The sequence below is a fragment of the Rhincodon typus genome, chromosome 17 (assembly GCF_021869965.1).
Source record: "Rhincodon typus isolate 14 chromosome 17, sRhiTyp1.1, whole genome shotgun sequence".
Classification (NCBI taxonomy): domain Eukaryota; kingdom Metazoa; phylum Chordata; class Chondrichthyes; order Orectolobiformes; family Rhincodontidae; genus Rhincodon; species Rhincodon typus.
Window position 1 is genome coordinate 54341158 of NC_063348.1, and position 23976 is coordinate 54365133.

Here is a 23976-nt window from a genome sequence, read left to right on the forward strand (position 1 = left end):
CTATCCATCTTCTATCCGCCTCCCCCTCTCTCCCTATTTATTTCAGAACCCCCTTCCCCTCCCCCATTTCTGAAGAAGGGTCTAGGCCCGAAACGTCAGCCTTTCTGCTCCTATGATGCTGCATGGCCTGTTGTGTTCATCCAGCTCTGCACCTTGTTGTCTCGGATTCTCCACCATCTGCAGTTCCTACTATCTCAGAATTTCAAGCTTGCTTTTCAGCTATAACGACAAATTGGTTAGGTTTGTTTTTGATCAGCACAAACTCAATGAGCCAAAAGGCCTATTTTTCTGCGCTGTAGACCTCTCTGACTTTGGCTAATCATCAAAATCAGATCAGGATTCAGACTGATAGAGATAGGTGGATATTAGATATAAGCTACAGGGTTGGGATGAGAAGGAGATTATTAATTGTCTTTCCTCCTTTACCAAGGATGTTTGGACCAGAGCAAGTAGATTTAGATTGTGTAAAAATAGGAATAGATTGGATATTGTACAGTAGATTATTGATGAGGACTATCCTTGGGGAGGGGGGTGGAGAATTTGTATTATATAAATGAATCTGTAGGGCTTAATGGTCACATTACATTAGCTTCTACTGACATCACCTGTATTCTGTTGGTGGAGATCAAGAATTGTTCTCTCACCTTCAAAGGAAACAGATGTATCTATACCAGCTCCCTAAGGCTCTAGTATTCATGCCTGGCCAAATACAATTGTAATTATTGCTGTCACAAAATAAACTTTTTTGTTATCCAGAAACAGTACCTTTGCTGTCGATATTCTACTCTGGTGCATGCTCAACTGCTAACAACTAGATCAGACCAAGGCAAAGCAAAGACAAATGCAGATTGGTGATTGGAAGATCCTTCAAACAAACCATAACCAGTTCACATACTTGTCAAAATGACAAATACCACAAAAATACCAGGAGTGGTCATCTCGGAAAATACCACATGGCTGTATCGGTGTAGATGTGAACCCCACCACAAGGGAAGAAATTCAGAAGAAAGACTGTTCAAGCAAGTTCAGATAAGCCATGATCCTATTGAATGATAATACAGGCTCAAGGGGATGAATGGCCTATTCGTGTTCCTATTTCTTCCAGTCTTCAGTGATTTTACCACTTTAAGAACATTATCGCTTTAAGAACATACGGATAGTCAATCAGCAACTAAAATGTGATTATCAATAGAGAGAGACAGCAGTAGCTGTGGATGCAGCATAAATGCAATCTCAGTACTCCAAATGTGAAACTTCAGTGAGAAGCTGGTTCGAAGAGCTGGGGCAAGAATATGGGCTAAGAAAAGTGAGAAAATCCAGCCATACTTAGAAAGTACAGAGGCCTTAGTGAAGGATGCTTTGTAAGAAGCAACTGAAGGCCATAAAACCATGAGGTACAGGAGTAAATTTAAGCCTTTCAGCCCATCAAGTCTGCTCCAACATTCAATCATGGTTAATAGATTTCTCACCCCCATTCTCCTGCCTTCTCCCTGTAACCCTTGATCCCTTTTCTAATCAGGAACCTATCTATCTTTGTCTTAAATACACTCAATGACTTGGCCTCCACAGTCCTCTGCAGCAATGAGTTCCACAGATTCACCACCCTTTGGCTGAAGAAATTGCTCCTCATCTCAGTTCTAAAGGGTTGTCGCTTCACTCTGAGGCTGTGCCCTCGGGTCTAAATCTCTCTTACTAGTGGAAACATCTCCATGCCCACTCCATCCAGACCCCTCAGTATTCTGTAAGTTTCAATCATATCCCTTCCCTATCCCTTTAAACTCCATTGAGTACAGACCCAGAGTCCTCAACTGCTCCTTATATGACAACCTCTTCATTCCCAGGGTTATTCTTGTAAAACTCTCCTGGATCCCCTCCAACGCCAGAATATTCTTTCTTAGATACGTGGCCCTAAACTGCTCACAATATTCCAAATGTTGTCTGGCCAGAGCCTTATACAGCCTCAGCAGTGCACTTCTGCCCTTGTATTCTAACCCTCTTGAAATGGATGTTAACACTGCATTAGCCTTCCTAACTGCCAACTGAATCTGCATGTTAACCTTCCGAGAATCCTAAACTAGGACTCCCAAGTCCCTTTCCCCGTTTAGAAAATAGTTTACGCCTCTATTCTTTCTTCCAAAGTGCATAACCTCACGCTTCCCCACTTTGTATTCCATCTGTCACTTCTTTGCCTATTCTGCTAGCCTGCCCCAGTCCTTCTGTAGCCTCGTTGCTTCCTCAACACTATCTGTCCCTCCACTTATCTTTGTGTCATCTGCAAACTCACCTCCAGGAGGTGAGGTCAGAGATTCTAAAGGGAAGTAAGGAACATTTTGAAACAAAAAATGGTGCAAAGACCAGAAAAGGAACACAAGGGATCATAAATGAGAGTTCATAGCTCTCAAAATGAGCATCACTGTATTGACATTTGGGCCTTAGAAGAGCAGTTGCAAATAACAGTGAAAAGGGCCAGGAAATAAACTTAGACTGTTTATAGGGTCTGGCAGAAAAAAAATTCAGGAAATATTAAAGATTTAAAAAACATCAGAAATCAGTAATTAAGCCGTGATTCTGGCAGGAAGATTTATAAAGGCGACAACTTGAGAACTTTATTTCAAAACATTAGGTAGAGGAAAGTATTTAATATTAAAGGCAGAAAACTGTTCATTTTATCTAGGAACATTCAGGAAAGCTCCATCTTAGCTGTTTAAGGCAGGAAAACCCTAGGAGAAGTGAACAGCCATCATTTTAATCACACGAATGGTGAGTCAATCTGTAGAAGGTGGGAAAACCCACCACACAGTGGAGTGATGAAAAGAAACAAATTGAAAAACCTTGAAAGCAGCAAATTACAAGAGCGTTGCCATGTTTTGATACCTGCTTCAATTTAAGAACAAATAATCTTCTTGAATGAGCAAGATTGAACCAATAAGTTCAAATTCCAGCAGACTCCATAGATAACTTAATGAAAGACCTGTACACAACGGTGAAAAGCTGTGAATATGGAGCTTTGAAATCATAATTCATACGAGGCAGAATTATTGTCAGAATTCACGATCATTTTTGTTTTGTCAGCTTTGCTATTGTCCAAGGAAGATTTACTCTATTCAAATTGAAGAAGAAACCTGAAACAGACACAGGAAAATTCTGAGGGGAAAAGACCAACATTACCTCAAGAGGGCAAGAGAGTCTATTCACTTTGTCAGGTATGGACATTCTAGAAAGGCATATGACCATACACACAGAAGAGAACTCGAACAACTAATGATAAAAACCAGTGTCAGCACAACAGGACAACAAGCTCTCATAGTCACAGATAATGTCCAGTCATCAATCAGGAATAGCATGACGATAGCAACGTTGAAGAGGCATTTAGGTAGACATACAAACAGGCAGAGATTAGAGGGATACAGACTAAGTGCAGGCAGATGGGATTCATTTAGAATGGCATCATGGTCAGCACAGACATGGTGGGCCGCAGGGCTTGTTCCTGTGCTGTACTGTTCTATGTCTTCTATGTTCAATAGACGTTACATTTGTAAAACTGCAGGACATTTTCAACAATGTGCAGAAGTAATTCATGGTTTCAGAACAGCAGATTCACTAGTGGTTGCACATGTGAGAAAGTCTATACAGTAGAACACCCACCACTATTGTAAAAGATATCTATCTATATTTGATATGATACTTCCATTTGAGAAGATACCTGAGGCATTTCTAATGAAAATACTGATTCGAACGTGCCAGATGAGGCAAAATTTGTCTATATCAATGGATACCATTTTAATTTTATGTTTGATACAGATAAAGTGTTACTGTCTGATCAAACCAGTTCCCATGACTGAAGAAGCAGAGGTTATAGCCTTAGGAGATACGATTACATTGCAGATTTGTGTTCTCCCAGTTGATTCACACTTAGAACACTCAGGATGACAGTTACCTGCAGACCATCCAGCTTGGAAACACAATGATGTCAGGCACTGGAAATCCACAAGGAATTGCATTTCAGGCAACAGTCCTTGAGCAGCAAAGCAGAGAATGATAAGGAAATATGAAATGATAAAAGCAAGAAGCTGGAAAGTCTTCTTCTCCCTGGCATTCTCAACCCATGATATTAGTGCCTGGTAAACAATTAACTTGCAACAACAATGATGCAGTGAACTCAAGATAATGACAAACTTTGGTACTGCTGAAGAAACAAGATAGCAGCTAAACAGTTGTGAGTCAGGTCATTTTCACAATTCGAGGGCTCAAAAGAAATTTAACTGAAATTGCCTTTATCTTCTTGGCTGCACTAGACACGCTTCCCCTTCCTTTTTCTGCTTATTTCCCTTGTTTATGTGTGTATTTAATGTTGCATTTTTGTTATCCTTTCAGGGTTATAGATGATGCAAACTTTTTCTTACACTCAAGAAACCACTGTAACTTTTATCTAGTTAATTTTCTTTTAATTGAAGCGTGATAGCTTTGTGCTAATAAAGAAATAAAAACAATTCTTGTGACCCACTGAGAGAAGTTTAGAGAAGATTTCCCATCTTCACTTGGTTGTAATAATTCTAAAAAGCCACATAAAAGATTAATTATACAGCAATATTTAAATGTATTGCTAACAGTTGTCTAGCCTGTTTACCACTGAAAGTTGTCATATCTGCTAACGAATTTTTCACATAATCCAAAGCAGCAGGATTTTAGTAATATACTTACGGCAAAAATGATTCCTGGATATTGCCCCAGATTTGCTTACCAGCCATAATAATGGTAAGCTGTGTTGTCAACTCGATGAGACATCCGCCTGGGTCACACTGGGAAAGGTTGGCAAACAGAAGTCAAATGCAATAAAGATAGAAATTAAACAAATACTTTTAATCTAAAAACTCTCAAAAAGGTCAATGTGACATGTCTCTTCATGTATTTTTGTAAAACAATGAAGCATAGTGGTCAAATTAAATGGGACCCATTGTGAATCGTTCATTTCTCACCATGTCTCATGGTTATAGATCAAAGTAGCCTTTCAATACCAGGCATCAATAGCTCTGTGATGGTGGTATAATGGTGAGCATAGCTGCCTTCCAAATAGTTCATCTGCGATGGGTTCCCAGTCATCACTAGGATTTAGGGCAGCACGGTCACTCAGTAGTTACTGCTGCCTCACAGCACCAGGGATTCGAGTTCAATTCCAACCTCGGGTGACTACCTGTGTGGAGTTTGCACATTCTCCCCGTGTCTGCGTGGGTTTCCTCCCGGTGCTCCAGTTTCCTCCCACAGTCCAAAGATACGCAGGTGAGATGGGTTGATGTGCTATATTGCCCCACAGTGTTCAGGGATGTGCTGGTTAGGTGGGTTAGCCATGGGGAATGCAGGATTACAGTGATAGGGTAATGGGGAGGGTCTGGGTGGGATGCTGTTTGGAGCGTTATTACAGACTCAATGGGCTGAGTGGCATCTTTCCGCTCTTTTGGGATTTTCTAATTCAGGTTCCAAAATCTCTGTGGTCGCTTTCACTCTGTACGACAGTGTGGAATGGGTTACGGTAAATGGGACAACTCTATTTATATCTTGCTTGCATCAGGCCATACCTCTGAATCACAAGGTTCCAGGTTCAAGCCCTCCTGCGGACTTCAGCACAAATGTCCCAGGCTGATGCTCCAGTCCAAGGCTGAGGGGGTGCTGCACAGTCAATCAGAGGCACTACCTTTCAGATGAGACATTAAACCGAGGCCCCACCTCCCTCCTCAGGCAGATATAAAAGACCCCATTGTGGCAATTTGAAGAAGTGGGCAGCACAGTGGCTCAGTGGTTAGCACTGCTGCCTCACAGCGCCAGGGACCCGGGTTCGATTCTGCCATCAGTTGATTGTCTGTGTGGAGTTTGCACATTCTCCCCATGTCTGTGTGGGTTTCCTCTGGTTTCCTCCCATAGTCCAAAAGATGTGCAGTTTAGGTGGATTGGCCATGCTAAATTGCCCCGGAGTGTTCAGGGATGTGTAGATTATGTGGGTTATGAGGGATGGGTCTGAGGAGCGGTATGGACTTGTTGGGCCGAAGGGCCTGTTTCCACACTGTAGGGATTCTATGACTCTGTGAAAAGCAGGCTATTTAACCCTGGCGTCCTGGACAATATTTACTCGTAAACATCACGTAGTAATTGATGTAATGTTATTTGAGAGAGTTTGTTGGCTTCAAATTGACTGTTGTGTTTCCTACATTACAACAGTGTCTACACTTCAAAAACACTTCAAAAGATTGTAAAGCACTGTGAGACCTCCGATGGCCTTAAATCTTTTATATATTATTAACATAGATAACTCTTTCTTTCTTTCTCCAAATTTTATTCCCATTGAAATTAAAGCTGAAAAGCCTTCTGAAGAAGGGTCACTGGGATTGAAATGTTAATTCTGCTTTTTCTCTCCAGATGCTGCCAGATCTGCTGAGTTTCTCTATTTTGATTTCTGAATTTGACTTTCTGTTTGTGCAATAGCAAAAATAAGCCACGGGAGGGAGCACTTGGCACAGTGAAGGACCCAAAAGCTTGAATGCCAACTAAATTTCCAAAGCAAAGTATTACGATAAAAATTGAGACCAAAAAGTGGACTCATTCGTAATACACTCAAGGAAATAATTATTTGGAACAGTAGGTTCAGAACAGCTTAAATTCGAGAAACTTTCCATTTGTGTGGACAGGAATTATAACTTACAGACTTCAACAATATTTTTCTAGAGGATGTATGTGGTTCATGTCATGAATTAGTTCTTACGCTGCATTTTGGCAAAGTCTGTGTGCTAAAGATTTATGTTTGACTGTTTCCTTGGCTTTCCTCCTGCTTCTCTCTGTGATCTCACTGCTTAAAACTCCCTTCCTCCTTTCCCTGCCCTCACCTCCTCCCTATCTCTGTATCCTCACCGTCAAGTGCGTCTGACAAAATTCACCCCCTCCTCCCCAGCCTTATGAAACCACTCGACTCCCTCCCCACAAAACCCCAACCATCTGGAATGTTCTGCCAACGGCCAGACTGCTTCAAGGAATTCTGGAAGGTGAGTTGGGAGAGGGGGACGGGGAAGGTGATGTTTTCGGGAGAAGGTGAATATTGCTGAGGGGTGTGACGGGGTTTGTCAGGGGTTGGGGGGGGTTGCTATGGGGAACATTGCTGTGGGTGCTGCTAAGCACTGACACTCCAGCTGTTTACTTAGAGCCATGCTCTTGTGCAGTGGTGAAAAGCTCTAAACAGAATCTGTGTAAAAATCAGGGTAAACATAGACCAAGTCAACTTTGGTTCCTCAATCAGGGAACAACCTGGGCAGCATAAAACAGGTAATCAGAAGTGTAAACTTTCTGTGAAAGTTGTGTTTATGCTGGGATTTCCTCAGGCTCCTGACACACATTAATCCTTCAAGATCTCCGTACACCTCCAATTCTAGCCATTAGCACGCCCCTGCGTCCCCATAATGACTTTATCTTCACCTACTTTGACCCTGAACACTGCAATTCAAACCCCAAACTCTTCAGCTGCTCCACCACACATTCCTCCCCTAAGTCCCTCCTCAGAGGCTAGCTCGGAGACCAAGCTTTTGGTCATTTGAGTTATATGTGGCACAGGGGTGGCATGGTGGCTCAGTGGTTAGCACTGCTGCCTCTCAGCGCCAGGGACCCAGGTTCGATTCCTCCCTCAGGCGACTGTCTGTGTGGAGTTTGCACATTCTCCCCCTGTCTGCGTGGGTTTCCTCCGGGAGCTCCAGTTTCCTCCCACAGTCCAAAGATGTACAGTTTAGGTGGATTGGCCATGTTAAATTGCCCATAGTGTTCAGGGATGTGTAGATTAGGAGGGTTACAGGGGGATGGGTCTGGGTGGAATGCTCCGAGGGTCAGTGTGGACATGTTGGGCCGAAGGGCCCGTTTCCACACTGTAGGGATTCTGTGGAGTGTCAAATTTTCTCTGCTAATGCTGCTGTGAAGCACTTTGGAATGTTCTTGCCACAGAGGGCTGTGGGGACAGAGCCCTCGTGTATATTTAGGGCTGAGATAGATAGATTCTTGATCAGTCAGGGAATGAAGGGTTACAGGGAAAGGACCAGGAGAGTGGAAGAGTGGACGTGAGGAATGCTGGATCAGCCATGATCCTACTGAATGGCAGAACAAGCTTGAGGGGCCGACTCCTCTTCCTATTTCTTACAGTCTTATAGTTTGTGTACATTTTCCTGGTTCAAGACCACTTATGAATTCAGCTTGTTGTCATTGTCTGTTCAAATGTCTTACCTCTTCATTTCGCCATGTCCCAAACAGACGGTTGTAGTCCCCAGGCCGACCAATGAACTTGCCTTTGAAGAAGGCAACATAGAAACAGGAGGAATAGTAGTTAACGAACTGGAAGAGGAACATTTTCATGGTCAGCCGGTTCTCATACTCAAAGTGAGTTTTGGGGATCTCTGGTAAATCAGAAAGAGAACAAACAATGTGGGTTTTAATAAAAAGCAAAGAACTGCAGAAGCTATAAGTCAGAAACAAAATAGAAATTCTGGGGAAAATTCTGCAGACCTGGCAGCATCTGTAGAGAGAGAGCAGAGTTAACGTTTCAGGTCCAGTGTCTATTAATTTACTGTGCTGCCCTCAGAATATCTCCTTCTTAAGATGTGGTGCCTAGAACAGCTCACAGTGACTCCAGGTGTCGACTCACCCAGACTTTGTACAGCTGGCTCATGACTCCTACCATCTTACTTTCTAGTCCTTTGAATATAAAGCCCAGAAGTCAATTAGACATTTTGATTATTTTCAATTCCTATCAATGATATTTTACTACTGTGTGTCTCTATGAAGCTGCAGTTTCTGGATTTTCACTGTTAAGAAAATGCTAAGAATATCTTTTGCAGTCTGAGATGGATGACCTCACATCTGTCTGTCTACATTGAAATTATACAGCAATTCATTTAATTTCTGAGTATTACTTTGTGATTGTATGATTCCACTTTACATTAGCTATCACTGTGTTATTTTTACTGTGTGCCTTTCTACACCAACACCTAAGTCATTAATAACATCGAGAGTAGTTTGTTGTATGTGCTGTGATTGCAAACACTACCAGCTTGTGGTTTGAGAAGTTTACTGCCACAATCCTCTTTCATGGACTGGGTCTCAGAATCTCATTGGTTTATCATGGTAAAGTGAGCTTTAATCAGAAGTAGCTCTCGTCTTTGGTAAGATGTAGTTTACTGCTTGACAGCAATCAGGTACAGCTTAGGTGAGTAAGTGAGATATTGTTCCTAAGACAACTGGGAGGTCTCGATCTTACACAGCACTATGACTTTCTGTCTTTCCTCACCAAGTTCTTATGAAATAACGCAAATGGGTGGAGCTCAATGCAGTCTCTAACAGTAACCTTTCCAGAACCATTATCTCATACAAGGTAGTGGAGTACTCAGCACAGACACTTATGGGACATAACCTGCCACCTTCTGGCAATTAAGAGTTACTGCCTGTTACCCCTGCTCCCCGTCTCCTCTCACATAGCCCATTTTCCAACTCAGTAAATAATCTGCCTTCAACCTTAGCTAAAAGGCTGTAGGGAGAGACACAGAATCAGAGTCATACAGCATGGAAACGCACCCTTTGATCCAACTCGTCCATGCCGATCAAGTTTCCCAAACTAAACTGGTGCTACTTGCCTGTGTTTGGCCCATATCTCTTTGAACCTTTCCTACCTGTTACTGTACCTACATCTACCGTTTCCTCTGACAGGACTGAATGCCTTCCAGTAATCCAGAATCGTTTCCATGCAAAACAAAAATTCCGTTAGTTTACTGACCTCTTCAAAAACCTATATTAGGCTTTTGCCAGTCAAGAGCCTTTACAAATGAATGCAAGCTCTCCGATCATGGAACATTTTCAAGCTGTACATTCATCCCACTCTTAATTATAGACTTTCACTAGCAGAATGAGCAGCCAATAGCAAGGCAGCATTGTCATTGGGAGGTTAGTCACCAGAGATACTCAATGCTCAAAGAAAAGATTGATAGAAAACAAAAACAAACAGAAGAACTACAGATGCTGTAAATCTGAAACCAAAACAGAAATTGCTAGAAAAAAAAAAAAAAATCGGTAGAACTGGCAGCATCTGTAGAGAAAACAGAATTAACATTTTCAGTCCAGTGACCCATCTCTAGAATGAACTGTAGCTAGGAAAAGGTGGTATATGCACTGAAGATGAGGTGTGCACGTGCGTGTGTGTGCGCGCGTGGGTGCGCGTGTGCGTGTGCATGTGTGCGTGTGTGGGGGGACAGTGGGGAGGGGGGGGCGGTGGTAGTAGTGGTGGTGGGTTGAGAAGGAGTAAGCAAAAGGTGGACATGGAGTCCAGAGAGTCAGAACATACGCTGGACAGACAAAGGGATGGATAATAGTGAGCCTGGGAGAAAGAAAAGCTGCTACTGGGAGCCATTAGTAACTGACAATGGGTTGGTGTGGGTGAGAGCAGCCCATATGATGACAAGACCTGGTGTGTGGGGGCTTGGGAAGGACATGGGAAAAGATGCTCAGGCCGTAAAATTCTTAAACTCAATATGGAGTCTGGAGGGCTGCAGAGTCCCTAAACAGAAGATGAGGTGTTGTTCTTCCAACTTGTGCTAAGCCTCATTGGAGCACTGCAGCAAGCCTGAGACAAAGGTGTTAGCCAGGGAACAGGGTGGTATGTTGAAGTGGCATGCGACTAGGTGATCAGGATCAATTTTTGCAGACAGAATGTAGCTGTTCTGGAAAGTGGTCACCCAGTCTGCATTTTGTCTCCCTAGTGTAGAGGAGACCACATTGTGAGCAGCGAATACAGTAGACTAGATTGAGTGAAGTGCAGTAAATCGCTGCTTCACCTGGACGGTATGCCTGGGGCCTCGGATAGTGAGGAGGGACGAGGTAAACAGGAAGGTGTTACACCTTCTGTGATTGCATGGGAATGTACCGTGGGAGCATGGGAAATGTTGGGAATGGAGGAGGAGTAGACAAGCGTGTCCCAGAGGGAATGGTCCCCGAGGAAGGCTGACAAGGGAAAGGAGGGAAATATGCGTCTGATTGTGGCATTAGCCTGTTGGAGGTGGCAGAAATATGCACATAAATCCTCCTTAACCATGCCCCCTTTGATACTCTGTCTTTAGCATATATATCACCATTCCCTAACTAAAACCAGTTCTGAGAAGGGTCATGGGGACATGAAATTTGACTTTGTTTTCTCTCTACAGATGCTGCCAGACCTGCTGAGTTTCTCAGTAATTTCTGTTTGTGATAGAAATTGACAGAAGTTTGGCGATGAATAATATTAAGGGATGTGGAGACAGCACAGGAAAATGACACTGAGGTATATAATTGGCCATGACCTAGAACAGCAGAGCAGGCTTAAGGGGCTCAATGGCCTTTTTTTTATAATTCATTCACAGGATGGGGGGCATCACTGGTTAGGCAGCATTTATTGACCATCCCTAATTGCTCAGAGGGCAGTTGAGAGTCAACCACATTACTGTGGGTCTGGAGTCACATGTAGGCCAGACCAAGTAAGGATGGCAGTTTTCTTCCCTAAAGGACAATAGTGAACCAGATGGATTTTTCCAACAATTGGCAATGGATTCACGGTCATCATTAGGTTATTAATTCCAGATATTTATTGAATTCAAATTCCACCATCTGCTGTGGCTGGGTTTGAACCCGTGTTCCCAGAACATTATCTGGGTCTCTGGATTAACGGTCCATCAATAATACCACTAGGCTATTGCCTCCACCGATTTCTGCTCCTACAGTTGTTAAACCACATCATGAGTATTCTTTCTATGGTCAACAAATTCTGGCACAGGACTTAAACTTAATGTTAGCCCAGAGTTAGGGACATTACCCAGACGATTATAGGCTGTTGTCTCATAAGAGAGAGCCAACTGGTGGCGAATTTAACCTGAGGAGGGGAGGGGAGAGATGGAGAAGGCAGGATATTCATCGTTAACCTCAGCTGCAGGAGGTATTGAACCTGTGCTGCTTAATCACTCTGCATCACAAAAAAGCCATTCAGCCAACTGAGCTAACCGAGCCGTACCAGAAGACCTCTTACAAATACCACAATAACCATTTAAGAATCTAAAGCTGTCTCAACAAAAAAAATCTGTAAGACAACACTGCCATAAAAATATAATTAGTTCTCTCATGTGTCTGCTGCCTTAAGTCAGTTTTACGCCAGTTTAGCACTAACTTCATTGACAGGCCTTTGAGCTGTCCAGCAACATACTCAGTTTTACTAGAGATGAGGCACCGAACTTATTAATGAATAACAGAATTGCCCCTAGGTGTAGCAAATTACAGCATGAGGAGGTAAGCTTTCATTCTGTAAATGATCAGCATCATGTGTATAAATGCAAACACTTCGATAAAACCAAACAGGTTCAAGAACAGCTTCTTGCCTGCTGAATGGACCTGTTTAATTTCAGATCTAACATTGATCTTGCTTCGCGCACTTCCTGTGTGGTGTAACATGTGTGGCTCGCGCTATCTGAACACCCTATGATCTGAATTGTTTGTTATGGTCTGCCTGCGCTGCTCGCAAAACAAAATTTTTCACTGTTGCTTAGGTACGTGAGACAACAATAAATCAAATCAAATCAAAACATTAAGACAGATGTCCTTGTGGAGAAAGATGGTGAAAGAAAAGCTTTACCAAGATCTGTGATCCAGATTGCCACCTTCTCGTAGAAATAGTTTAGAATCATGATGATGATAAAATTCAGGACGGAGGCTGTAACTGATGTTGCCATCTGAGGTGTGAAGAACGTGCCAATGTACCTGACCTTCTTCATATTCACAGTGATCTTGGCAAAGGAAGCATACATCGAGAGGCGATACACGATAACCGCAATGATACAAATCAGGATCAGAGAGATCTAGGTGGAAACAGAAACAAGTAATAGCTGGGTAATTTGAGCATTGCTGAAAACAGGATACATTTCGTGGAAACTTTGAGTCTGGAACTTATTGGGACAGACGCAAGAAAGCCAATTTATTGCTCCTTTAGAAATTTGGCATTCTTGCATCCATCCTGAAGAGTGCAAGGTGAAAAGCTTTAACGAAAAGGGAAGTGCATCTTAATTCGTTGATTAGAAAGGAGAACTGTAGCAAACATCCTCTGTGAAAACCTTTCACAGTCCTAAATTTCAATGTGGCCTAGTCAGACATTTGTCAGTTCAAACCTCACCCAAGGCCATCGGAGCTGCACTGCGCAGTTTAAAGGATTTTGTTTAGTGTTTTTGTTCTCTGTCCTTGTCTCAAGAATGGTCATAATAAAATAACTTGTAATGTACTCTGTCTTGGAAATAAAAAAAATCTGCTGTGTCAAACTGGCCAAAATAACAAGTGACTACAAGCAATTGAAAATGTTCGACTTATTTTTATCTAATGAGCACTGGCACCATGATAAGTTGTGTTGGTGAAACACAAATAAACACTGATCAAAAATAAACAAATGGAGGTATTTAGCAGCAGAACTGTGGAACTGTGAGGAGATCTAAACAAGTATTAACATACCCATTGCCTGCTTATTTACTCCATCTAAAATTCAACACCCTGAACTCCAATAAGAATCTTTTCTAATTGTTTCATGGGATGCGGGCATCGCTGGTTAGGCTGATATTTGCTGCCCATCTTTCATTGCCCTTAAACTAATTGGCTCTCTGAGCCACTTGAGAGGGTAGCCACACTGCTGGAGCAACATATCGGCCACACCAGGTAAGGACAGCAGATTTCCTTCCATAAAGGACATCAGTAAAGCCAGATGGGCTTTTGCGGACATTTGGCAATTGTTTCAGGATTAGCATGACTGAGACTAGCTTTTTATTAAATAGAACTAATACATCTGAAATTTAAATTCCACCAGCTACTGAGGTGAGATATGAACCTGTGTCCTAGTGCATTGGACTTAGCATTTGGAATTCTAACCTAATGGCAGTGTCACAATGTCACTACCTGAATATTGGGGTGGAGTATCATGTAATGGGTGGAAAATGCAAGCTTAACTTTTCTGTATTGCTGCCCATGTCCAATTTTACCCTCACAATACTATAAAACTGAATTCTAATATCTTTGTCATGAGACAACGAGGTTAAAACGAGCAGACTCCCTGAATTGCAAGGAGTGGTAGAGATGGGAGCATTTTCAATAAAATTGGAGGAAACCCCGAACAGAAACCAGAATTTTGGACGTTACTGATATTAACAAGAACCTGGCTTGGAGGAATTTAAAAAAAGGTACTCACCCAAAACAAAACCGTAGCACCGGACAGACAAGAGCGTAACGCCTGGTTTGATATTGGGATGTAAGGCTCTGTTTCCTGAAAATAAAAGATTAATATGTGAATATTAACAGTGAATAAACAGCCCATTTTGAAGTATGAACATGCAGCACACTGAAATCTGTTCCGTATAACCATGAACAAATGAATAAATACAACGAGTCATGCATTTAGAAAAGCCTTGATAAGGTTTTGACAAATTTGTGGAATTTCAGTGGAAATCCATTTTTAGAATTCAAGCCATTTTTATCAACACAGGCAAGAAGAGTGGAGGAAACAGAAGTAGCTGTAGGCTATTTGGCCCCTCTAACATACAACAAGATCATGGCTGATCTTCTATCTCAATGACATTTTCCCATGCTAGACTATATCCCTTGCCATCTTTAATATCTAGAAAACCAACAATCTTTGTCTTGAACAGACTCAATGAGTAAGACTCTACAGCTCTCTGTGGGACAAAATCACAATGGTCAGTAATGGGACTGCTCAGTGCTGGTGTTGGTCATTGAATTCACCCGCCCACAGTACATTCTGCCCCTTCACCACCCTCAGTGCTTCCTCCACATGGTGTTCAACATGGAGGAGGGCTGATTCATCAGCAAAGGGAGGGCCTTCTGTGGTAATGAGCAGACGGTTTCCTTGCCCATATCTGATATGATTCCTCAAGACTTCATGGGGTCCCAACTCAATATTGAGAACTTCCAGGATGGCTCCTTCCTGAGTGTATATCATTATGCTACCACTTTTGCTAGGTCTGTCCTGCCACTGGGACGGAACATACCCGGGGATGGAGGTGACATTGTCTGGGAAATTATGTTTAAAGATATGATTCCATGAGTATGACTACTTTAGGGTATTGTGTGACTAATCTGTGCAATAACTCACCCAATACTGGCACTAGACCCCCGATGTTGGTAAGGGGGACTTTGCAATGTTGACACAACTGAGTTTGCTCTTGTCTTTTCCAGTGCTTTAGTCAACAGCAAGCAGTCCAACTGATTCCATTTCTTTTTTGAGATGTTTTAGTGATTTGATGCAAATAATCAGCTTGCTAGTCCATGTTAGAGGGCACTAAAGAATAAATTACATTTAAAGGCTCTTGCAAAGATTTGTAGCTCAGGCTGAGGCTGAAGTTGTTAGCTTGCTCGCCGAGCTGGCTGGTTATCGTAGACATTTTGTCACCGTGCTAGGTAACATCATCAGTGCGGCCGCCGATGAAGCAATGTTGTAATTGCAATGATTACAATAAACATTACATCAGCCAGACCAGAAGGAAACCAGTCATCAGGGTATACAAACACCAGCTAGCAGCAAAACAACACAACAAACCTTCCCTCATCTCAGTGCACTCGGACAATGAAGGCCATCAATTTAACTGGGACAATGTGACCATCCTAGTTCAAGCCAATCACAGGCACGCACGGAAATTTCTAGAGGCCTGGTTTTCAACCAGTAATGCAATCAACAAACAAACAACCCATATACAAATCCATACAGAACAGAACCGGAAATGACACAATACAAGTTAACAGACCGGATCATATAAATTCCAAGTGGAGTTCGTCGGAGGCTGCACTGATGATGTTACCTAGCGTGGTGACGAAACATCTGAAAGATAACCAGCCAGCTCGGCGAGCAAGCCAACAACCTCAGTAAATCACATTGGCATGGGTCTGGACTCATATACAGGCAAGACCAAGCAATGACGGCAAGTTACCTTCCCTAAAGTGCATGAGTCAACCAGGTTACTTTTATGGCAATTGACAATAGATTCATAGAGTCAGGAATACAGCGTTACTGCTGCAGAGAAGGTGCACAAAGAACAAGGTCAACATTAAATGTGAAATTTTAGGGGTCCATTCAGAAATATAACAACAGCTGGAAAGAACCTGTTGGTACATGTGCTTAAGCTTCTGTATTTTCTGCCCGACAGAAGAGGTTGGAAGAGGTTATAACCGGGGTGGGAGGAGTCTTTGATGATGTTAGCTGCCTTTCTGAGACAGTGGGAAGTGTAGATAAGACGGCTTGTGTTCTCCCACTTGCATCCACAATTCTTCTGCTGCATTATCCACAAATTCTTGTTTTCTGGTCCATGCCGCATCCTCTTCAATATGGACGTGTGATCCCTTGGCACACCCAGCCCTGTCAGGATCGGGAGAGAGTGCTGAATGATTTGGCAATTGGCCTCTGTTTGGTGGAGGCTCTGTCATAGGCAATGCTGCTGTCCTCTTTTGTCATACAAGAGAAATGTTGGTTTTCCCTTTTATTGGTATTTTTTGGTAATTGTCCTGATGAGTGTAAGGTGAAAATCTTCAAACAAAACGTATCTGTTTTTATACAAATTCAAGTTCTGAAGAAACAATGCTTTAATCTTGAGGAAGAGGGCAGGGCGGCACGGTGGCTCAGTGGTTAGCACTGCTGCCTCACAGCTCCAGGAACCCGGGTTCGATTCCACTCTCCGGCGACTGTCTGTGTGGAGTTTGCACATTCTCCCTGTGTCTGCGTGGGTTTCCTCCGAGTGCTCTGGTTTCCTCCCACAGTCCAAAGATGTGCAGGCTAGGTGGATTGGCCATGCTAAATTGCCCATAGTGTTCAGGGATGTGTAGATTAGGTGGGTTATAGGGGGATGGGTCTGGATGGGATGCTCTGAGGGTCAGTGTGGGCTTGTTGGGCCGAAGGACCTGTTTCCACACTGTAGGGATTCTATTCTATGATTCTATTCTATTCTATGAAAGATGGTTTGGGGGTGATTTTGCAGAGCAGTGGACTAAGAAGTTATGAGTTTCCAAATGAACATTTCTAGAAAGTTATTATTTTGCAACACAAAATGATTCTTTAATAATCTCACAGTGAAGGCACCCCTTGATAGCAGTGACCATAATATGACAGAATTTTACATTGATGGACAGAAGTATGGACCTAAGACTATTCTTTCCCTTTAAGTAAGGACAATTATAAGGCAAGTAAGCAGAGCTGGTTAAAGCAATTAGAGTCATACATCACAGAAACAGACCGTTTGATCCAACTCATCCATGCCGACCAGGTTTCTGAAATTGAATTGTCCCTTTTCTCGGCATTTGGCCCACACTCCTTTAAACCTTTCCTATTCATGTATCTGGCCAAATGTCTTTTAAACGTTGTAATTGTACTCGCTTCTACCACATCGTCTGGCAGTTTGTTCCATATAAGCATCACCCTCTGTATGAAAAAGTTGCCCGTAAGGTCCGTTTTAAATCTTTTCCCTCTTACCTTAAACCTATGCCCTCTAGTTTTGGACTTCCCTATCCTGGGGAAAAGGCTTTGACTATTCACTTTATCTATGCCCCTCATGATTTTATAAGGTCACCCCTCAGCCTCTGATGCTCCAGGGAAAAATGTCCTTGCCTATCCAGCCTCTCCTTATAACTCAAATATTTAGTCTTGTTAACATCTTTGTAAATCTTTTCTGCACTTTTTTCCAGTTTCATAACATCCTTCCTATAGCAGGGAGACCAGAGTTGTATATAGGACTCCAAAAGTGACTGGGAAAATTAGATGAAGGATACGCTAATAGAGATGCAGCAGTAGACATCAAGGAAATATTTCAGAATACACAGAGTAGAAGGAGTTGGATGTAGTTATTATAGGGATCAAAGTGTTTGTGGAGAAAGTGGGAACAGAATACTGAAGTGGATGATCAACTGTGATCATATTGAATGGTAGAGCAGGCTCAAAGGGCTGAATAGCTGACTCCTGCTCCTGTTTTCTATGTTTCTTGTCAATGGCTAAAGTGTTGCTTTAAGACAGTGGCTATGCATTTCACACTGCTATACTTCATTGATGTCTGAACAACTTTTCATAGTGACACTGAGTAGATACATTCTAACAAGCAAGAATAAAAGCAAAATACTGTGGATGCTGGAAATCTGAAATTGCTGGAGAAACTCAGCAGGTTGGCAGCATCTGTTGAGAGAGAAACAGAGTTAATATTTCAGGTCTGGTATGCCTTCTTCAGAACGCAAGCAGTTTTTCTCTTGACTGGAGAAACTCTTGACTTTGAGGGGTTCTGAAAAGGAAGTCATACTGTACTCGAAACATTAACTCTGTATATCTCCACAGATGTCATCCTCACAGGAGCGGCTTTATGCTGAAAGCTGCCAAAGCCAGGGGTTTAAACTGAGCGTGTTCTCTTTTAAGCTACTAATTGTACCTGAGTAACTGGGTTTTTCTTGTGGTGCGTACACTTTGCCTCATACTCTGGGCGTATCTGAAGTTGCTGCTGTTCTTCTTCAAAGTCCACAAGATCCCACTCATATTCGAGCTTTGCCTGTCGCCGCTTCCACAGCTCCAGAAAAAGAGTAACTGCTCAAGAAACAAATACAAGCAGCACCAGTTACATAAACAGCCTAACACCATTTCCTTTAGCTTTCATTCCCCGTTTACTTATATGAGCAAACTTGCTACAGTCAAAGAAGCAATCTTGATGAAGTCAAGGCTTTCAGAGCTTCCTCTCTGTGACTATATTCCACAAATGCTCATTTAATTTGTTTTGATTTTATATTATCCAACTCAAATAACTGAAAGACACTCACCCCAGATGCCCATAAAAACCGCAAAAAACAAGGTGGCAGCATTGTCAAACAGGTGAGAATTCTGTAGCAAAATAAAGAAGGGTTGAACATGAGACCTTTTATAAGTTAATTTCAAAATTAGTGCTATAATGAACAAACTGGCTAGGTTACTTTCAGGACTGCCAGAAATGCAAAGCATCCCCCACTCAAAAACAAAATTGCTTTTACAAGTTTAAACTCCAATAATCCACCTCAACGTGTGCACTTCAGCAAAGCATTAATATGCTTGAGAAGAGCTAAAAAGTTTGGGGATTGAAGGTGTGGCACATGTGCACTTAGGCTTGTCTGCTTTTTAAAAGAAGTTCTTCATGGGATATGGGCATCTCTGACCCCAATCAGCCTCGAGAAAGCAATGGTGAGAGCCACTTGAATCGCTGTAGTCTACCTGGTATTATTTTAGCCCAATGACAGTGACACAATTCCAAGTCAGGAGAATGGGTGGATTGAAGGGGGAGGTTAGGGTGGGGGTGTTCCCAAGTACTTGCTGCCCTTTTCCTGTTAGGCGGTAGACATCACAGGTTTGGAAGATTTTGTTGATGGAGATTTCGCGAGTTGCTGCAATATGTCCTGGTACACACTGCTGCCATTGCTGAGGGAAGGTCCACCTTGATGAGTACGTCAATGCCTTGTCTTTGTCGAGGAAATGGTTAGTCAAGTGCTACCTTCGTTGGGCATGCTGGCCTCCATCAGAGATTGCTTTTACACTCCCATCTACATAGTTAGCAGCAGCAAGTGTCAACAGTTCATACAACAGGGAAGACAAAAACCAGGGCAATTTTTAACATTCTCTGCTGATGGATGGTACAAGGGCCATTTCAACAGACAGATAGACAAAGGAAATATTTTTAAAAATGATGAGGCACAGTTTTGGTAACTAAGAAAAATGCTACATTCCAATTTATTCTCAAAACAGTTCAAACCCGTACATCAAAACCAACAATGTTCCTGAATTATCATCTTACAGTTAAATGAGTTGTGAAGAGCAGCGTTTCCCAGCTATTTCATTTAGAAGTGGAGATGCTTCAGTTCAAAGATACACACCTTGGTTGATTCACAGGTGGTATTCAGTCTCCAGAAGTCACAACCATCACATAAGGGACACATGATGATCTTCCCTCCAAGGTCAGCGTCACAAATTTCCTCACTAAGGCGAAAGGTGGAAAAAAAAACGAACATTTAACTCTCCCTATTGGGAACTTAAGTTGTAATACATACTCAATTAGAGAAGTAAATGTAAGGTTTCTTTTTAGCTTTTCAAACTGTCAGTCATTGTGTGCCATTGACGGACTTGCTTGGACCATCTGCTAGCCACATGCACATGGACAACTGATAGTTTCAAGCATCAACAACTGCAGAAGCATAGCTCAGTCATTGAGTAGAAGTGGAAGCTAGAAGTCTATTAGTGAGAAGATATATTTGCTGCAAGGTAAATTTCAAAGTGTTTTTTGTGCAGTCTCTATTATGTAGCAAATGTACACAGTAGCAGGAATTGGGGTGATGAGTTTAATGATCTTATGCATTATTTTCCATATCCTCAGGTACAGTTTTAGCTACTTGTTGCTGAAATTGGGAATATTTAAGAATAGTGCAACGATTTTTTTTAATACTTTGCAGCTTCCAGGAATTGTATGGAGGAGCTGGTTAAGTTAGCGGAAGAACTTCCTGCTACATACTTTCATTTCCATGTCCCCCATGAATTTATTGCCTGACTTTGTGCCATTTTAAAATGCAATGCATTTACTTAGCATGTACCCAGCTATGATCCATATGGTATCAAGCAAATAAGGCAGCAAAAATCATGCCTGTAAGTTTTTAAATGGCATCTGTGTTTGAAATTATCAGTCCGATCACCGATCCTTATATGTTACTCGATTGATAAGCTTTGTGGAGGGAGCTTCATTTTTAACAAAAAAAACTTTGCCTCTTTCAAATGAAGGATTGTTCTGATGCCTGATTGTTTACTTGCTGACTTCTTCCAAGGCCAGCAATTTGTACTTACCTTATGTTTCTATGTGTTGCTGAGGTCAGTGTACAATGCCCCTTGCATGCCCCTCGAAATAATTTTGACTGCCATCTGCTAGTGACATCATTCCCACTAGCACTGGGTAGGAGTCAGAGCTGGAGTGGGCAAATGAGGCTTGAGAATTAAAATATCCCCAAATCATAGCCAGATATTTAACAGTCTGCTAATGTCCCTATTACACCAATGTAGAATGGAAGTAGTGGCATGGTGGTAATGTCACTGGACTAGCAATCCAGAACCCCCGGCCAATGGTCTGGTGGACATGGGTTCAAATCTCACTTAATAGGGAGGGATTCGTACATCTTGAATTGTACTCCCTTGTGAGAATACAAAACAAAATCTTTCCTCCCAATTAGTCAAGTACTACCCAATCAAAATGGATGGTGAAGCTTACCTCCATATATTTCTATCTTTGGTTATGCAGCCGTACAGAAAGCAAATGAAACCAACAGCACCTGCAATTCCCAGCATTTCTGTGTAAAAACCAAGCCAGGCAAAATATATTCCAATCTTCTCTCCATAGTATTTCCTACAAAGCAGAAACAGAGAAGGGAGACCCAATGAGTGTTGCAGGTTCCAAAATCTCAGGAATTGAGGGCCTTTTTTCTAGGCTGCCTCATGGGACGTGGGCGTCACTAGCTGCCCCAGCACTTCTTGCCCGTCCCTAGTTGCCCCCCTTGAGAAGGTGGTGGTGAGCTGCCCTTTTGAACTGCTGCAGTCCACCTGCTGTAGGTTTACCCACAATGCTCTTCGGGAGGGAATTCCAGGATTTTGACCCAGTGACAGTGAAGGAAAAGCGATATATTTCCAAGTCAGGATGGTGAGGGACTTGGAAGGGAACTTGCTGGTGGTGGTCTGATGGCCTTGTTCATCCAGATGGAAGTGGTTGTGGCTTTGGAAGGTGCTGTCTCATGATCTTTGGTGGATTTCTACAGTACATCTTGCAAATTGTGTACATTGCCGTTAATAAGTGTCATTGGTGGAGGGAGTGAATGTTTGTGGATGTGGTGCCAATCAAACGGGCTGCTTTGTCCTGGATGGTGTCAAGCTTCTTGTGTGTTGTTGGGTCTGCAGTCATCCAGGCGAGTGGGGAGTACTCTGCTGTACATTTTGTAGTTGGTACACATTGCTGCTCGTGAATGTTGGTGGTGGTAATGGTGACTGCTAATAATGTACATTTGGAGGTTACCTCTCATATTAGAGGTTACCGAATAGATTTATTTAAGCTATACAACTGAAGTTTTAACATTGAATTTAATCTGGTATTCTATCAAAACAGAAAGGGAGTAAGAAAGAGAACCACATGACCCTTAAAGTATTCTGAAGTGGCCCACATTCCATTGGAAAGACTATTTTACAAAATAAATACCCTATATATGTCCATTATTCTCAACAAGCAAGTACATATGTTGTGAATTTTTTTTTATTAAATGAAACCAAAGAGCTGAACAAATAACTCAATGGAAAATATGGAAAATTAAAGGTAAAGTTGTTAATGTCATTCAATTTTATTTTCAAGCGTAGATTCATGCAATCTCGCTCTGTTATTTTGTTAGAGAATTATCCTCTCCTTTCTTTGGCTCTAGAATTCTATCGCAAGTACAAGAAAGCAGGGTTAGGGTGCAAACCAGCACTGTTTCTGCCTGATATGTGTTCCAATCTCCTCAGAATCACAGAATGATTGTAGAATGAGACCATTGGCTCCTGCTTGTCTGCATCCACTTTCTGAATGAATGTTATGACTGATTGTCATTATCTGCCTTTTTCCCGGCAACTCTGCACGTTATTTCTTTTCAAATCATCATCCAATACCTTACTGAATGCTTCAGTTGAACCCAGCTCCACCACTCTTCCAGGCACTGCATTCCAAACCTAACTACTTGCTGTGTGAAAAATCTTTAGTTCACGTCACACTTGCTTCTTTTGCAAATTACTTTAAATCTGTGCTCTTTTGTTCTCAATCCTTGTTACACAGGGATTGGTTACACAACCAATTTCTCCCTATTTACTCTATCAAGACTCCTCCTGATTTCGAAAACCTCTATCAAATCTCCTCTTAACCTTCTTCTTTCCAAGAAAAATAGTCCCAACTTCTCCAATCTGTCCTCAAAACGGAAGTTACGCAACTAATCCTGTAAATCTCTTCTGCAAACTCTCTCCAACATCTTCACATTTTCCAAAAGTATTGTGTACAGTTTCTAACACCATATTCCAGCTGAGGTCTAACTGGTGCCTTATAAAGGTTCAGCATAAGCTCCTTGCTCTTGTACTATATGCTTACATTAATAACACCTGGGATACTGCATGCTTTATTAACTGCGCTTTCCAAGTGTACTGCGACCATTAATAACTAATGTACATATATTCCACAATCTCTCTGCTTCTGTACACAGTTTAGAATAATGCCCTTTATTTTGTACTCTGACCCCATATTTTTTCTATCAAAATGTATCACCTCACATTTCCCCACATTGAACTTGATCTGCCACCTAACTGCTCCTTTCACTGAGTTGTCAAAATAATTTTGAAGTACTCCTCACAATTTATAATTCTTACAGGTTTGCATCCTTAAATGCAAACTTCAGTAGCTGTGATATAAAAGCCTCATTAATCTTATCACATCTTAAAGCATAGAAAATAGGACCAGAAATAGGTTCTCAGCCCTTCGAGCCTGTTCCAACATTCAACATGATCATGATTATTCATCTGTCTCAGCCTTATGAACTCACGCTGCTGTCATGCCCTTTGACATTTTTAGTTTCAATTAATCTATTTCTTACTTAAATATGTTCAGTGACATCACCTCTACAGCTCCCTGTGGTAGAGAATTCCACTGGTTCACCAGCCTTTGAGAGAAGAAATTTCTCTTCAACTCACTCTGAAATGGCTGACTACAAATCCTATGATCACTATCCCATGTTCTGGATCTTGGGGTCAGGGGAAACATCATCTCTGATCCAGCCAGCCCTGTCAGAATTTGATGAGCTTCATTGAGACCCTCTCTGATTCTTCTAAGCTCCAGTGACAGTCATCCCAATCTCTCCTCATCTGAC

General features: G+C 42.1%; 1 protein-coding gene across 1 annotated transcript in view; it reads right to left on the reverse strand.

The window, feature by feature from the left end:
* LOC109935161 (anoctamin-5) overlaps nt 1-23976 on the reverse strand; it is a 178753-nt gene that overhangs the window by 10696 nt on the left and 144081 nt on the right. Inside the window, exons 8-15 of the mRNA XM_048606897.1 lie at nt 21318-21452; nt 19942-20044; nt 18862-18922; nt 18480-18631; nt 14255-14329; nt 12665-12887; nt 8248-8417; nt 4702-4799 (exon numbers count right to left, since the gene is read on the reverse strand). Coding sequence (XP_048462854.1) covers nt 4702-4799; nt 8248-8417; nt 12665-12887; nt 14255-14329; nt 18480-18631; nt 18862-18922; nt 19942-20044; nt 21318-21452 — 1017 coding nt within the window. The remainder of the gene's footprint in view (nt 1-4701; nt 4800-8247; nt 8418-12664; nt 12888-14254; nt 14330-18479; nt 18632-18861; nt 18923-19941; nt 20045-21317; nt 21453-23976) is intronic.